We start from the raw sequence: 15371 nt of genomic DNA on the forward strand, positions 1-15371 counted from the left end.
GCTTTCTGCTTTCTAAGATTGAAATAAATGACAGCTTGGGGACACAACCCTGGACGCAGTCCGGTTGTGGAATCCATGGGCGGATGTGGACCTTTTCCAGACCAAGGGGGAGCCCAGAGGAGGCTGCTCCATGGCTCACCTGGGCCGCTGTGTCCATCTCCACCAGGTCGGTGATGGGCTCGCTGTCTGGGGAAGACGCCTCAGCAGGGATCACCACCACGGGGCTGATGTGCTCCGACAGTGCCGAGGCTCGCAGGAAGTTGGGAGGGTTCTGGGGAGGGAGGAGAGCGCGGTGACACGGTGAGCGCCGTGACACGGTGAGCACGGTGACACCATGAACGTGGTGACATGGCGCTGAGACCCGCTGCTCCGCACAACTTCAGACATGGCTGGCCTAAATCCAGCCCGACTGCCAACCCTGGCAGCCCCAGAGGTGGCCAGGAACGAGTCCCAGCACAGCAGTGGTTCCGTGTGGTGGCAGCTGGGCTCTGCTCTGTGTTTGCTCAACAAAATAGGTCTTAAATCCACCACATGTGGGCTGTCACGGGGCGGCGCTGCCGGCAGCTTTGGCTCCAGGAGGCAGAGCTGGAGGTGGACGTGGCCGCAGGCTCCCTGAAGGAGCTGAGCACGACGTCACAGTTTGGGAGGTCACTTTGCTCCTCGCATCTCCCGGTTTTGCTGCTCTGAGAAGGGATCCTGGACCAAAGCCCCAGATAGGATGGGAGATGCTGGAGCAGCACCTCCTTCCTAAAGGGTCAGGCCCAGGGAGGCCTGTAGGGATGAACCTCAGGCCACGCTCTGCTCCGAGCCATTCTGAAGAGCTGGATAAACACCCTGGGAAGCAAGGCAGGGAAGGGGAGCAGGCCACCCGCTGCAAACCCCGGCCATGGAAATGGCACATGGCCGTGCGGCTCTCACCTCTGGAAGCTGCGGGATCTGAATCAGCCGCTTGAAGTACTGCAGGTTACTGGAGCGATAGAACAGGTCCTTGAGCCTGAAAGGAGAAGGGCAGAGGTTGTCAAGGGAGGCTCTCCACGTGTCGTGCCCACTTGCACACGTATCCCCACGGGGGCAGCTCCAGAGGCCTCCTCCAGAGACCTGTCCTCCTCCCGGCCGTCCAGCCCCAGAGCGGTGTCACTGCGTTGCTGCTGTGCTGGAGGGGACAGTGCTGTGAGTGCCACGAAACCCACAGCAAGACCTGGAAAGGCCCCTCAAACTCCAGCCTCCCACCTCTTGTTCTACATGAGAAGCAAATACTTGCAGATATTGAACCCCAGAGGCCTAAACCCCCACAAGCCCCCAAGGGAAGTGATATGAGGAACAGAGAGAAGATCCCCAGACTGAGAAGCACAGGAGAATGGCTGCACTGGGTCACACCAGAGGTCCAGCCACCTCTCTGTCCTCTCCATGGTGCGGCCAAAATCGCCCGCTGGAGAGGACAGCAGAAAAACAGCTCCCAGCAGGTCAGAGCTTCCAGCCTGGGAGCTGCATCCACAGCACCAGATTTCATCCTCTGCGTGGGCAGCTCTCCCATGAGTGGGCCTACCTGCTTTCTCGAGCAACTTCCCATTTTGGCAGAGAGCATCCTGTGCCAGAAAGTGCCCTCCACTGTTATTTTAAGCTGCCGGCTCATTTCCTTCAGCACCTTGGCTTTTGCACAAGGAGAGGAGCACCTCTCGGTGCTCCCGCAGCCTCCGGGGGCCGGGGGAGCTCGGCCGCGCCGGGGGGAGGCTCCCTGGCCCCCCGTCCCATCCCGGCCATCCCTGGCTTGCTGTGCGGATGCCACCGAGCTCTGGAGATGCAGCCCCCTGTCCTGGGTTGCCAGAGCTTACGCAGAGCTTAGGTGGGTGCTGCCGTGGTCCCCGGCACTTTGCGCAGGCGGCAGGCACTGCTTGACCTTGGCTGAGCTGCCCTATCGCTGCACGGGCACTCGGCGCTGGGATGTCCTCCCGCTGCTCCCTGTGCTTTTCATTTCAACTGACCTAAAAAATAACGTAGCGGAGGCCGTGGGGTTTCACTACTCACTCTCTTTTCCTTTCATTTAGAAAAAACACTGAACACCACCTGTTCCAGCACAGGGATGCCCTGAGAAACTCAGGGAACCATTTGTCATTGAAGTCCAACATTTTGTCTCCTGTCTTTTGAGCAGTAACAACTCTGACAGAGATCTGCCCTCATGTGCCAGGGCAGCTTAATTTCTTTTGGAACAACCTCTTTCACTGTATCATTTGCTCATGCTTACAGATCTCCCCAGACTCTAATAAACCCTGACTCACAATTTGGCCATGAAACAACGTGCACCCCAGCCCATTCTATCATCTCTAAAAATCGACCTGGTGTCCCCATGGTACCAACACCAGGTGCTTTCGTCTCCTCCTTCTTTCACCAGAGCACTTTTTAAAGAACAACATAATTTCAAATATTTTGCAGTCCTCAGGCATGAAGATACCTAGGCAATTTTCCAGCAACACGGTGCAGCCACTCTCTGATGTGTGAGTTTCTGGATAACTGCATGGTTATGTTTATCTGCTCCTACCCCATTTTCTCTGTTTGTTTTAAAATCTCTGCTCTTGATTCTTCAGTTTGGGATAGCTCTGCAGACATGCGGATCCTGGCTCCAGATCAGGGTGTCCTGCTGCCCTGATGTCCTTCAGCTCTTCCACTCCCAATTTGTGTCCCCTTGAACTGCTGTGACTCGCCAGCCCCTGCTCGGAGAGGAGGAGCATTGCTCAGCCTGTGCTTGAAGCCAGGCTCCTCGGGATCTCATCCTGAGCTGCCTTACTACGGTTCTTGATTTTGCAGGCCAGGCTGGTCTCCATGCTCCTGGTTCTGGATGGCTTTTTGCTCCTCCTGCTCTGCTGCCCCGACACATGGCCTCTCTTCTAGCGTATTTGCAAGGTGCATATAATGCTCCATGCTACACTGTCTGCATGAAGCCTCCTTGTAACAGCATTTCCAACTGTGTCACTACTCAAAGGACAATTCCTCTGGAAAAAAAAGCAGGATTCAGGTCTTTCCTCTGCGCTCCTGCCCTCCTTGAAAGCCCAGCTGCGTTTCTGCCCTAAGTGTTCTCCCCTGCGACGTGACCAGGCCGCCCTGCTCGGCTTCCCAGCCCCTGTCAAACACGCATTTTCTTAATGCGGCCAAGCTTCTGTGCTGACCGGATCAAACATTCCCAGCAAAGTCAGGAAGGGCAGGACGGAATCCTCAGCGGCGCCCGAGAGCCTTTCATCCCAGCAGGCCAAGTGCAGATTGTACTTAAAACTGCAATTAAGCGGTTGAGGGTTTCAAATCATCAGCTAGCATTTTATATCAAAGGCCATTAGTGGCTGAAGGCCTCTTTAGAATTAATAACACAGTTATCTAGTAATTCAATAGCTGCGGCTTAGTGAAACAGAGTGGGTGTCCTGCAGGAACCAGCCGCCCTGCTCCGGGAGAGCCGTTTCCGAGCAGAGGCAGAGAGGCCACACGGGGGTTGACTTCTCAGCCTCAAGCCAAAATTCTGCATCACTTCTGCCTCCATCGTTTGGCAGCTGAGCCAATTACAAAGGGCCCAGGGCCTGCAGGTGGTTCCACACAGCACTCGGAGCGGGTGCTCGGCGCTCCTGCCGACCTGGACTCTGCGGGCGAGAGCCAGCACCCCCCAGGCAGGCACTTACTTTCTGAACTGCTCCAGGAAACGGTCCCTGTGGCCCTGCAGCGTATCAGCCGGGAGACCTGGAAGACGAAGGAAACGTTAACCTCACCTCCCCAGGAATGCGCATGGATCGGGATGGATCCGAAAGGCCGTAACGGATGGCTGCTCCCCAGGGAGAGCCCCCCTTCTCCTGGGATTGAATGCTCCAGGCTCGGCCTCTTGCTGCAGGATGGCCTACAGGGTTGGATCCCATCCCCTGAGATGTCCCCAGGACCCTGCAGAGGATGTTTCCTGGGGCAGTGGAAGACTGGGGGCTGCAAAAGGCTGCGAGCTGCCATCCCGCTGCTGCTCTGCAAGGTGTCCCGGCCCACTCAAGGTGCCATTAGCACAAACTCTCTTAGAATCATGGAATCACAGAATGCTTAAGGTTGGAAGGGACCTCTGGAGATCATCTAGTCCAACCCCCTGCACACACAGGTTCATCTAGAGCACGTGGCACAGGACTGCATCCAAGCGGGTTTTGAAGATCTCCAGAGAAGGAGACTCCACAACCTCTCTGAGCAGCCTGTTCCAGCGCTCTGTTACCCTCACTGTTAAAAAATTTTTCCTTCAGTTCCTGTGGAACTTTTGATGCTTCAGTTTGTGGCCATTTCCTCTAGCTCTGTCGGTGGCCACCACTGAAAAGAGGCCAGCACCATCCTCCTCACTGCCTCCCTTGAGGTACTTCTAGACACTGCTCAGGTCCCCTCTCAGTCTTCTCTTCTCCAGGCTGAACAGGCCCAGCTCGCTCAGCCTCTCCTCATAGGGCAGATGTTCCAGGCCCCTGATCATCCTTGTGGCCCTGCGCTGGACTCTCTCCAGCAGCTCCACATCCCTCTTGTACTGTGGGGCCCAGAACTGGACACAATACTCCAGATGCGGCTCTCTCAAGCCAGCGACTGCAAAGCTGCACCTGTGAGTCCAGACTGAAAGGGGAACGTGATAAAACCTAAGGACTCTGAGGCTGCTGGGTGGTAGCAGCTGCTGGATTCCCCTTCCCAGAGGGTACTGGGGCTTCAGGGGCTCCTCACATGCAGCAACCCCACGGCCAAGGTGTGCAGGCGCCCTGCAGCACGGACTAACATGGGATAGAGAGCACCCATGCCCATGGCATGGGGGAGGAAGAGCAGTCTATCCTGTTCCTTTCCATCCTTTAGGCATCCTTGGCCATCCAGAGAGCTCTGGTGACGCTGCTGGCGCTGTGGTGCGGCTCAGACATGGCACAGATGTGCTCTCAAGACGTGCAGAGGTCCAGCCCCACCAGACCTTTTGTCAGAGGAGGTCCAAACCCAAAGCAAGCCTTTGGCTCATGCCACCAAGTGCTGGGAGCCCCAGGACTGCAGGGAAAGGAGGTTCACTGGGATACATGCAGCTCACACTGCATCCACCTTCCCGGAGAGCTGCGCCAGGAACTCCGGGCCTGCTGCAAATCACCTGTGGTCCCCAGCCCAGCAACGAGGGGCTGGTGACAAACCCGATCGTGGCAGCCCTGGGGATACTTACAGGAGTGCAGTTTGAAAAGGAGCTTGACGGTGTAGTCGTAGAGGTGGCTGCAGTCCAGGATCACCTGGATCAGCGGCGCCAGGCGGCACTGGCCTGCGGCAGTGACCGACACGGAGCGCGACATGTCCAGCGAGTTGAACACTACGGGAAAAAGGAAAAGTCGAGATGGTGCCTAGGCCCCGTTCCAGGGGCCGCGTGGAAACCGCCACTCGCAGCGGGGAAGGTCACGGGGTATTTCGTGGTTTCTGGGTGGGAGTTCACAGTGCCAGGCAGGTGCCTCTGATCCAACGGCCTAAATCTGAGATTTTGGGGAAAGCAACAGCCCTCTAAGGCCAACCCATCGCCCCCCAGACCAGAGGTCCGAAGCTGGCCACCTGCATTAGGCCACCATGAGCTGCAACAGGCAACCTGCTGGCCCCCGGGGCTGGAGTGCAGCCGTTTGCTCCCTGTTGCCTCTTTCAAGCTCAGCAGCAATTCCCGACGCTGCTTCCCAGGACTCCCATGCAAGTGTGGGGACGCTTTCGCTTAGCACTCCGGACGGTGTCAAGGCCTCGGTGCACATCATGGGCATGGAGAGCGGATGAACCGGGAGCAGCACAGCAGTGCTGGGGGACACACGCGCTGCGGGGACCCTTTGGGAGCCTCTCCAGGCCCTGCATCCCGGCCGTTCCCGCGGGAGGCAGGTTCTGCAGCCGGGCTCGCCCCACGGAAGCTGTGCTGCCAGAAAGGCCCCTTGGGGGCCTCTCCGTTCGCGTGGGGCTAACGGGCTGTGCCAGCTGCTCTGCTCGACCACTTGTTCCCCCATGGAGGCCCTGGCCTTGCGGTCATGCTGTGTCTCCCCACCGCAGCAGTGAGTGTTCTCCGAGTCCTGACGGGTTTTCAGGCCCCAGGAGCCGGTCGGGAGGCCCTGTTGGGTCCCTGGAGCTCCCGGTCTCCGGAGCAGCACGCGGCCCCCAGCCTGGTGCTCTGCCCGCTCCGCCAGGGCCCTGCGCTTCCCACGAGGGAGATGATCTAGTGTGGCCCCCTGCACAAGCGGGGCCACCCCGGCGATTCCTGAGCAGCAGCACGGCCATCTGGGCTCCCTGGCGGGCGCTGGGCACCTGGAGCGGGGAGGGCAGAAAGGCAGACGCAGCAGAGGCTCCGGCAGCGCCTGGAGGGACAGGACCTGCTCGGGTCCGTGATGCTCCGCAGCGAGCAGAGAACGTGGAGGCTGCACTAAGACACCACGAGCAGCTTGCGGGGCTCCTACCGCAGCCCTTGGCCATTTGAGGCAGGTTTTACGTCCCAGTTAAGTTTGGGGTGTCATAAAGGGCACGTCAAGGAATTCTTCCTAAGCCAGTGAGTCTCCTTGCGACCTGAAGCATTCACACAAGGCACTAAGGAAGCCGGTCCCAAAGAGCTTAGCCAAGCAAGGGACCACAGACCGTTTCAGGGGGGCCTCCTGGAGACTCCAAGAGCAAACCCAAAGTCCCCATCCTGCACTCCCTGGAGCTCACGGCTCCTGCCCGGGGAAAGCAGCCCCCGAAGGGGATTCCTGTCCTGGACAGCAGCATGGGCTGGAGGTCCTGCAGTCTAGCAGGGCAGCGGGCAAGAGGGCAGCGCCAGGGCTGCATGGCAGGGAGCAGCCCTTCAGCACCACCCCGCTGAGCTGTGCGGCTTCCCCTGCAAGGCAGACACGAGGGCATGGATCCAGCTCCAATAAACGCATCCCTGTGCTACAAGGCAGACAAATCCACTCTCTTGCCTCTGATAAAAGCTTACAGGAACCTCCACGCCATGACACGATTCCACTTCAAGGCTATCACACGCCTCTGAGGCACTGCAGAGCCAGCACTCAAGGCCTTGTAAACAAGCAAAGGCCGGATGCTCTGGTATTGCTTCAATTCGTCCAACTGCAGCCTGTTGCTGCAAACAGAAGTGCATTACAGCTCAGGGCTCCCAAGTCCCAAGGTGGAGATTTGCTTTCTGCTCGATCGGAGCCTCTACAGACACGAGGAGGAGAGCGCGGTCCCCGCACTGCTATCGGAGCTGCTGTCAAACATCCAGGGAAGCATGAGTCCTCTGTCAACAAAACCAGAACTTGTCCCAAGTCCATAAGCAAGGAGAGAAGAACCCGGGCCCCGGAGGGCACTGAAGGGAGAGGTCATGGGCACGGCAAAGTGAAAGTGGTGGAGCTGGGGAGGAAGAGCAGAGCAGAGCTGGGCGCCAGCGGTGCCCAGGGCTGCTGCGGGGAGGCCGAGCCAGGCACAATTTTCTGACATGAAATAACTTGGGCTAAAAATAACTCTGGTGAAGGGCACGAAAAACAGATGAGCTCAGACACCCTCAGACAACTCCCTTCCTGGGGCGGGCGACTCAGCATCACGCACACACCGACCCCGACCTCCCCGGCGGAGGCAGCTCAGTCTCCTCTGGCGCTGCCCCCCGGCTCAAAGCCACGAGCCCCACAGGGAGCAGCCTACCTGTCTGGAAGAGGTTCAGCTCCCACTCGAGATAGTCAAACATCTCCACGGTCAGCTGGAAACTAGGAAGGAGAGAATCAGAATGTCAGAGCACCCACATGGCCCCGCAGCAGCCTCGACTTGTGGCAGGTGTCACCCCAGAGGGACTCACAGGTCACACAGGGTAGGAACCCACTCGGTCACGCAGCCCGGGAAGGATGTGGGGGAAAGGGCCCAACACAGGGCCCCTGACCCGGCTGGGACAGGCCACTGGCAAGGCCATGCAGCCCCGTTCCAGGTGACACCCAGGTCCCTCCCTCACCTCCCGGCCCCATGGGCCTGCCCCATTTCTCCTGCCCAGCACTCACAAGTTGTTGACGTCGTTCTCCCCGGCCTCGTCGAGCTGGCGGTCGGACATCTGGAGGTTGCCAGGGAACCTGGGATTCTGCCCAGGGAAAGGGAAAAGGGGTCAGGGAAAGGGCTGTTGAGGATTCCCAGAGCGGCCACAGCTCTGCGGCTGCTGCCAGGCCGGGAGGGCCAGAGCTGGGGACAAGAGACACGGGGTGGCTCTTTGCCTGTCCCCATGAAGCCCCGTTGGGCTGGGATGTTCTGCACGGTGGCCTCCTCAGCCGGGGGAGCTCTGCAGTGCTGGCTGTCTCTCTAGCCAGGCCCTGCAAAGGTTTTGGTGGCAGCCTAAAAATCTCACGGTCCCTCATCAGGTCCTCTCCACTCGCCTTGTCCAGGGGAGCTGCAGCCTCCTCAGAGCTGGTCACGACGGGGACGAAACTGCAGCCCCGCGAATTCCAGCCCCTTGGTGGAGCAAGTGGCAGCGAGGGGCAGGGGGAGCCCAGCGCCCTGCCGGCCCCGTGCCAGCCCCGCAGCGCCACCCCGCCAAGCCCCGCTCCTCAGCGCGGGGAGAGGCCAAGCTCTGCGGAGAGCCCGTTCGCCAGGGCAGGGCTGGAAGCTGCAGCCACACGGGAAAGGCCCAAGGCCTTTGGCAAAACAGGCCTGGAGCCTCCATGATCTGCACCCCCCGGGATTCTGTCCCGTGAGGGCTGATCCCCTGGGTTTAAAGGCTTTCGGAAGCGGGGCCCACACTGTGGGGCACAGGTCTGGCTTCAGAAAGTGCCTTTGAAGGAAAAAATGTTTGTACTTAACCATGAGGTGTCCTGGAAGAGAAAAGCCAGGCGGACACCGCTGCTGCCCAGGCCCTGGGGGCAGCCCCGTGCAGCACGACGGGCTGCGCTGCGGGACCCGGGGCTCCAGAGCCCCTGCTTGGCTCCTGCCAAAGCCTGGCTTTGCAGCCGGCTTGTCTTTGAGCCGAGCTCCACAGCAAGCAAGCCCTGCAGGTACCAAAACTGCTGCTGCCCATTATTTTAAGGATTAGGGCACTTAAAGCCGTGCAGGGCAGCGTTTGTGTAAAGGCCCACAATGGTTTTTCATTCCGTTCTTGGAGGCGAGCCTTTTATTTTCCTGCCCCAAGCACAAGAAAGCGGCTGCCTCGCTAACAAACCTCCCTGGCCGGGAGCGCTGCTCCCCAGCGCGCACAGCGGGGCACATCCCATCCCGCCGCTTCCCGTCAGCGCCAGCGCCGCTGGCAAACATCGGGCTATGACGGCAGAGCCGGAGCTGGCCAAATCTCTGGCCACATCCTCTCCAAAGCCAGCCCAAACAAGGCACCTGCACAGCAGCTCTGCTCTGCACAGTCAAAACAAGTTCCTAATACAAGCAGAGAGACGGAGGTTAAAAAAAGCTGACTGTCCTCTGGCTTCAAGTGCTCGGAAGCTCTTTTGGCCCAACAGCCCAAAGCCAGAGAGGAAAAAAAAAGGGATTTTCGAGTGACAGACATTGGTAATTTGAAGATCAGGCCACAACCCGGGGACACGGCTGGCTGGGACAGGATGGGACACGATGCTGCTGCACTGGCTTCACCCAGGGCATGGGGCTGCCCCTCTCCCAAACCTCTGCTTGCCGTCCTGTGTGGGGCAACCCGCAAAGAGCACAAGTCCCTTTCTGGGGGCTGGATTGAGGGCGATGTGTTTCTGAACACATTTGCAGATCACTGTGAGCGCGGGGGACGCAGCTGCTCCGGCGACAGGGCCTGCCCGTCCCCTCTGCTCCCGCTGCCGGTGACGAAGGAGCTGGGATGGGAGCAGATAACGCGGGGGCAGAGGCTCCGGGATCACGAAGGCGAAGGCAGCTGTGGGCTGAGTAGGCTTGTTTTGTGCCACCTCATCTTGATTTTCTGGTTCACCTCGGGCTGTGCTGACTCAGGCACCCTCCTTTGCTTGTACAGCAGCCGGAGCCGGCGCCTTTCTGCTCATCCACCTTTGTGCATGAACAGGGCTGCCCTTCCAGCCTAACCCTGCAGCTTCCCTGTCTGCATTCGAGGTGTGATGGGGGAGCTGGGCTCCACAGCAGGATTCCTCAGGGGATTCATAGAATCACGGAATCACAGAATGGTTAAGGTTGGAAGGCACCTCTAGAGGTCATCTAGTCCAACCCCCTGCACACACAGGGTCACCTAGAGCACGTGGCACAGGACTGCATCCAAGCCGGTTTGAAGATCTCCAGAGAAGGAGACTCCACAACCTTTCTGGGCAGCCTGTTCCAGTGCTCTGGCACGCTCACTGTTGAGAAAGTTTTCCTTAAGTTCCTGTGGAACTTTCGGTGTTTCAGTTTGTGGCCATTACCTCTATTTCTGTTGGTGGCCACCACTGAAAAGAGGCCAGCACCATCCTCCTCACTGCCTCCCTTGAGGTACTTCTAGACACTGCTCAGGTCCCCTCTCAGCCTTCTCTTCTCCAGCTGAACAGGCCCAGCTCCCTCAGCCTCTCCTCATAGGGCAGATGTTCCAGGCCCCTGATCATCCTTGTGGCCCTGCGCTGGACTCTCTCCAGCAGCTCCACATCCCTCTTGTACTGTGGGGCCCAGAACTGGACACAATACTCCAGATTCCTCCTTCAGCACTAGCTGCTGTGGGCTCCAGCACACTGGGAGAGACCCAGCAGACAGGGGATGCAGCCCAAAAGTTGCTTCTCCTTTCACTAGTCTACTCAGAGCAGCTCCTTTGCAGCGCCCCTAGTTCCAGAGTAAAGACCTAGGTGCCTCTGAGGAGCCAACCTGTCCAAATTAGCCACGAGCTGTCCCCAGCGCTGCGCTCCTTGGGCCACTTGAGATGCAGAGGAAGGGCCAAGACGCTGGCAGTTTGTGTCACCGCCTCGCGGCGGCAGCACAAGGCCCGTGACACAGGGAAGGATGTGCTGGGGTGAACGGGAGGACGGCGCCGCTCAGCTCCGCCAGACGCTGTCCTGCTCTGCCGCGTTCTCACCTGGCTCTGCACGCCCGAAACGTAACTGCTCGGGTGGCCCTCGAGCTGGGCCCAGCTGTGCTTTGAGAGCGGGGCTAAGCCCAGGGCCCACTCACAGATCAACCCCCCGGCCACAAGCCTCGGGGCCGGCGCAGCCAACGCTCACACCGTGCCCAGCGAGGGGCTGCGAACCCCCGAGGTCGAGGCCTGGGTGCTGGGCTGGGGCCCTGCAGGGACAGGGCTGTGCACAGGGCACAGTGCGACGGAGGACACTCACTTTTGTGTGGAACTCCATCTTTGTTCTCAGCAGTTTGAGGTAGATGCTGCACAGCTGTCCATAGCCCTCGCTCAGGTGACCCTGGGGACACAAGGAAGACATTCAGACCTGGGGAGGCAGAAGAGGCCTCCTCGCTGCCGTGACTGAAACTCGTCCTGGCTCCTCCAGCGCACGGCTGCCCAGCCACACTCTCCTCCCTCCACCGGCCCATTCCTCCCAGGACACTTGAACCTCGATTACTGCCTGCACCACCACTGTCTGCCACCTTCCCAAGCCTCTTATCCTTCTAAAACCCCCAGCAAATGCTCCTCACTGGCACCCTGCTGCCTGGCACACGCACGGAGCAAGAACCGCCCTGTCCTCGTGCCACCCACGTGAGCCGGTTACCACGACACACAGGCTACGGCTACCGAGAGCACGTTGGCTGTGGCTGGCACACGTCCTGGCAGCAGATCATAGAATCATAGAATCATAGAATGCTTAAGGTTAGAAGGGACCTCTAGAGGTCATCTAGTCCAACCCGCTTCATACAGAGCCTGGAGAAGGGGAGAAGCCCAGCGGGGTGATTTGGTCTTGACTCTCAAGACCTTTTCTTGGGTCATGACGTGTCCTGAATGCTCTCACCACGCTATGCAAGACGTCCAACTGAACAACTCAAGCAGAGGTGTCAGGACGCTCACAGATGCCCAGGAGGGCCCCTCATCCGAGGTCTGGGGCCGTAGTGGGATCCCTGTCCTCACACAAGGCTGTGCTGGGCTGTCAGACACCCGTGCAGCGGGCAGGAGCCAGAGCTCTCTCATTTTGCTGGGAATGCACCTACTGTGCGGGCTTCTGCCAGCACTTCTCACCCCAAAGCCTGGCTGCACTGAGAGAGGAGCTCGAGGCCCAGCAGACAGTGCACGGGGCAGTAGGAAACAGGCTTTGGGGCAGCTGAAGGTCTCATGTCCAGAGTTTTCAAGTACTGTGGAATTCTCATGATCGGAAAAATGACATCTTGGGGGTCAGTAAACTCTCCAGGAAATCTTTTTCCATGTTGACTTGCAGCAGTGCAGAGGAGTCTGAGGCTCTGGAGCTCCCGCCCTGCCCTCCAAGCTTCACCCCGCTCTGGAGGCTCACGACACCTCTGCACAGCAGCCGGGGCAGGTCCCATCCACCCTCCCGTGCTGCTCCGGCTGCCTCTCTGCACCCTTGGGCATGATCCCTGCCTCTCTCCTGGGCAGCCTCGTGCCCCTTCCCTCCTCCTCCCCACAGACACCCTCTCCTGCCCCGCTGCGCCGGTCCCTTGCTCCCCCACCACCCAACCCTCCAGCTGCCTCCTGGCCCGTTTCCCTGCCTTGGCGCGGCTTTCCCTGCGCTCCCTGCTACCCCATTTAACCCAGCGTAGCTGGAAAGAGGTCGCTTGTGTTACTAGGAGTATTCCTGGCTCTGAATACTCCCTCTCATTCACCCCTCTTCGCAGCAAGGCAAAGCAAACCAAACAGAGCTGGCATTTCTAGGCCAAGCCGCTCTCCGGAGCCGGCAATCTCAGCCAGAACAAGCCCAGAGAGATGTTAAGCTTCTCGATACCCACCCAGCGCCCGGCGTTTCAGGGCAAGAGGAGAATCGAGCCAATATCACAGCCAGCTGCAATCTGTGACAGCTGCTCTGTGCCACCCGTCTGTCTGCTGCAGCGTGAGAGCCTCGGGGCAGCTGTGGGTCAGGGCAGCACCATGGGGGCAGCTGTGGGTCAGGGCAGCACCAGGGGGCAGCCAGCACCCCACACCCACCTCCCCATCGGGTTGGCAGTGCTGGCCACTTACCCACATCCTGCTCATGTCGCTCAGCTCATTCTTGTACCTCACCGAGTCTTTTAGGACCTGCAAAAAGAACCGAGAGGCAAATGCCAGGGGGCGAGGGCAGTGCACGCAGCCGGCCGCGCTGCAGCCAGCCCCATGCAGCGGGGGCAACGCGGGTGTCACTCTGAGTAACACCTGGGCCAGGAGATGGGGCTCCAGAGGCCTTCCCAGCGCTGCAGAGACCTTGCTCGCTCATTACAGGCAAGCGCCAGCCCCAGGGTGCCTCGGGCTCCCCCTTCCTACCGCAGGATGGAGAATCCTTTCCAAGCTCATATCCACACTGTCCCCTGGGCAGAGCGGTCTCCTCTGCCCATCCCTGCGGACGCGCTGTCGCTGTGCTGGGCAGCTGTCCTGCAGGGCCCAGCTCGGGGAATTTCAAAGGTTTGGCCTCCAGTAAGAGCTTTTCTGATCTGCAAAGGGCTTGAGGCTCTCCAGGTAAAAGAGAGGAGGTGGAAGAGGACAGGAATCAAAGCGCATGCAGATAACGGAGCAAACGGGACCGGGGAAGAGGGCTGGGGCTGCTCAATCTGGCTGCCAGGGGACACGGCGGGGAGCAGGGACACGCGGAGGCAGCGCCGCCCTGCCTGCCTTGGTCCACACGCATCCAAACTCAGGGAACAGGCCGCGAGTCTGAGGGGTGATGACGTGTCTGAGGTGCCTCCCGAACTGCCGGGGCCGCGGGGCAGCACTTACGTTGGAGTGGCCGTCTCGGAGGAGCTTGTGGAAGACGTGGCAGAACTTCCAGCAGAGCACGGCATTGCCCGACAGCGGGAGGCGGTTCACGACCGACCAGAAGGTCTGTGCCCCCTTCTCGTGGTGCGTGCCCAGGATGCATGGTGCCAGGCTGGTCAAGGAAATGCTCCCGGCTCCGCGGGGCCCAGCGCCATCTCCACGAGCAGCAGACCGGGCTCCTCAGCCCCCCTCCAAAACCCCCAGCAGCCCTGCCACGCACTACAAGGGGTCTTGCCAAGCACCTGTGCTCATCACGAGGGACTGAAGGGGAAAAAGCTCCTCCACAGGGAGGAAAAGACAGGCCCAGCCTGGCGCCAAGCCCTTGCCATGCTGCAGCGCTGAGCCCCGGTGCCGTCCAGCCGCAGGAGCTTCCAACGTGCTGGAACGCGCTGTCCTTTCCCAGCGAGTGCCGGGGGAGCCAGGGAGAGCCGGGAGACGGCAGGGAGCGGAGAGGCTGCCAAGCCGGGGCCACCAGCCCGGGCACGCGCTGTCCCCAAGGCGGCACCCGCTGCCGCGGGAGCAGCACCTGCGGGCCAGGCCCCACGGGCACTTCGGGGCCTGGCACAAGTGCTGGGGCGCCGGATTTTAGGGAGAGCCAACAACCAAAAAGCACCCTCGAGATTTAAGCGACCACCTCCCGGCTAGACAGCCTCTCCCATCACGGCTCCCATGGGAGCAGCAGGGGCACAGGGCTGGCTGCCAGCCCACCAGAAAAGCAGGGCTTGGGGCAGGAGGGAGGGAAAGGAGAGTGGAAGGGGAGCAGGAAAGGCCCGGCCACCATCAGGGAGCCCCGCGGGGGCCCGGCTCATCCCAGCGCTCCGGGCCGCGCAGCTGCTCCCAACGCCCGGGCCCCTTTTCCGGGCGGCCCCAGCCGGCTCCCACGCTCGCTTGTCCCGCGGCCAGCGTTCGGAAGGATATTTCTGGCGTGCTTCTCCTTGACAGCCACTTCCTGCGCATTAATGGCCTTATTGATGCTGACGGTCTGCAAAACAGAAGCGGGGAGGGGGGTGAGGCGGGGAGGGCTCGGGCTGCCGGTCCCACCGCGCGCGGCACCTGGCCGGGCCTGGGTGCCATCCAGGCCCCCGGCCCTCCCGGCCGCCGCTGCGGTGCCAGCTGGACTCCGCTCATTCCCGGATGCCTTTCTGGGATGTGCCTGGCATCTGGCAGGTTCAGCTGCTGCCAGGGTTCATTTACTCCGCATAATAAGGACGCAATGAAAGCAGTGACCACAAAGGACCACGTCCTGCCCGCGAGGGCCGGGCAGAGCCCTCTCCTGACCGTGGATCACGGTGGGCAGCCCCTGCTCCGCCGTCTGCGTGAGGCTGCACGGGGAGGACAGGGGGACAGTGAAGCCTCCTCGCGGAGCGGGGAGGGAGGTGGGCTGGATGCGCAGGGGGTATCAAGGAGCAGCTGCGAGCGGGTGGGCACTGCCCGCGGGAAGCGGGGCAGCGAGCCCGTCCGCTCGTGCCAATGCTGACGCTCCGGCCCTGTCCCATGCGCAGGAGCCGCAGGACGGATTCACCCCTACCCAAGGGAGAGGAGGGCAGGACGCGGATTGGTGCGGCACGGGGAGAGGGAGCTGCTGGCACAGGCGGAC

General features: G+C 60.4%; 1 protein-coding gene across 1 annotated transcript in view; it reads right to left on the reverse strand.

Annotated features, from left to right (window-relative positions):
* HIP1 (huntingtin interacting protein 1) overlaps positions 1-15371 on the reverse strand; it is a 59869-nt gene that overhangs the window by 9723 nt on the left and 34775 nt on the right. Inside the window, exons 2-11 of the mRNA XM_088529957.1 lie at positions 14617-14756; positions 13736-13886; positions 13007-13063; positions 11208-11288; positions 7989-8065; positions 7642-7703; positions 5180-5320; positions 3660-3717; positions 919-994; positions 140-271 (exon numbers count right to left, since the gene is read on the reverse strand). Of these exons, the coding sequence (XP_088386083.1) occupies positions 140-271; positions 919-994; positions 3660-3717; positions 5180-5320; positions 7642-7703; positions 7989-8065; positions 11208-11288; positions 13007-13063; positions 13736-13886; positions 14617-14756 (975 nt within the window). The remainder of the gene's footprint in view (positions 1-139; positions 272-918; positions 995-3659; positions 3718-5179; positions 5321-7641; positions 7704-7988; positions 8066-11207; positions 11289-13006; positions 13064-13735; positions 13887-14616; positions 14757-15371) is intronic.

Source organism: Tinamus guttatus, unplaced genomic scaffold (genome assembly GCF_059628265.1).
Source record: "Tinamus guttatus ecotype Peru unplaced genomic scaffold, ASM5962826v1 Tinamus_guttatus_pri_ptg000356l, whole genome shotgun sequence".
Taxonomy (NCBI): Eukaryota; Metazoa; Chordata; class Aves; order Tinamiformes; family Tinamidae; genus Tinamus; species Tinamus guttatus.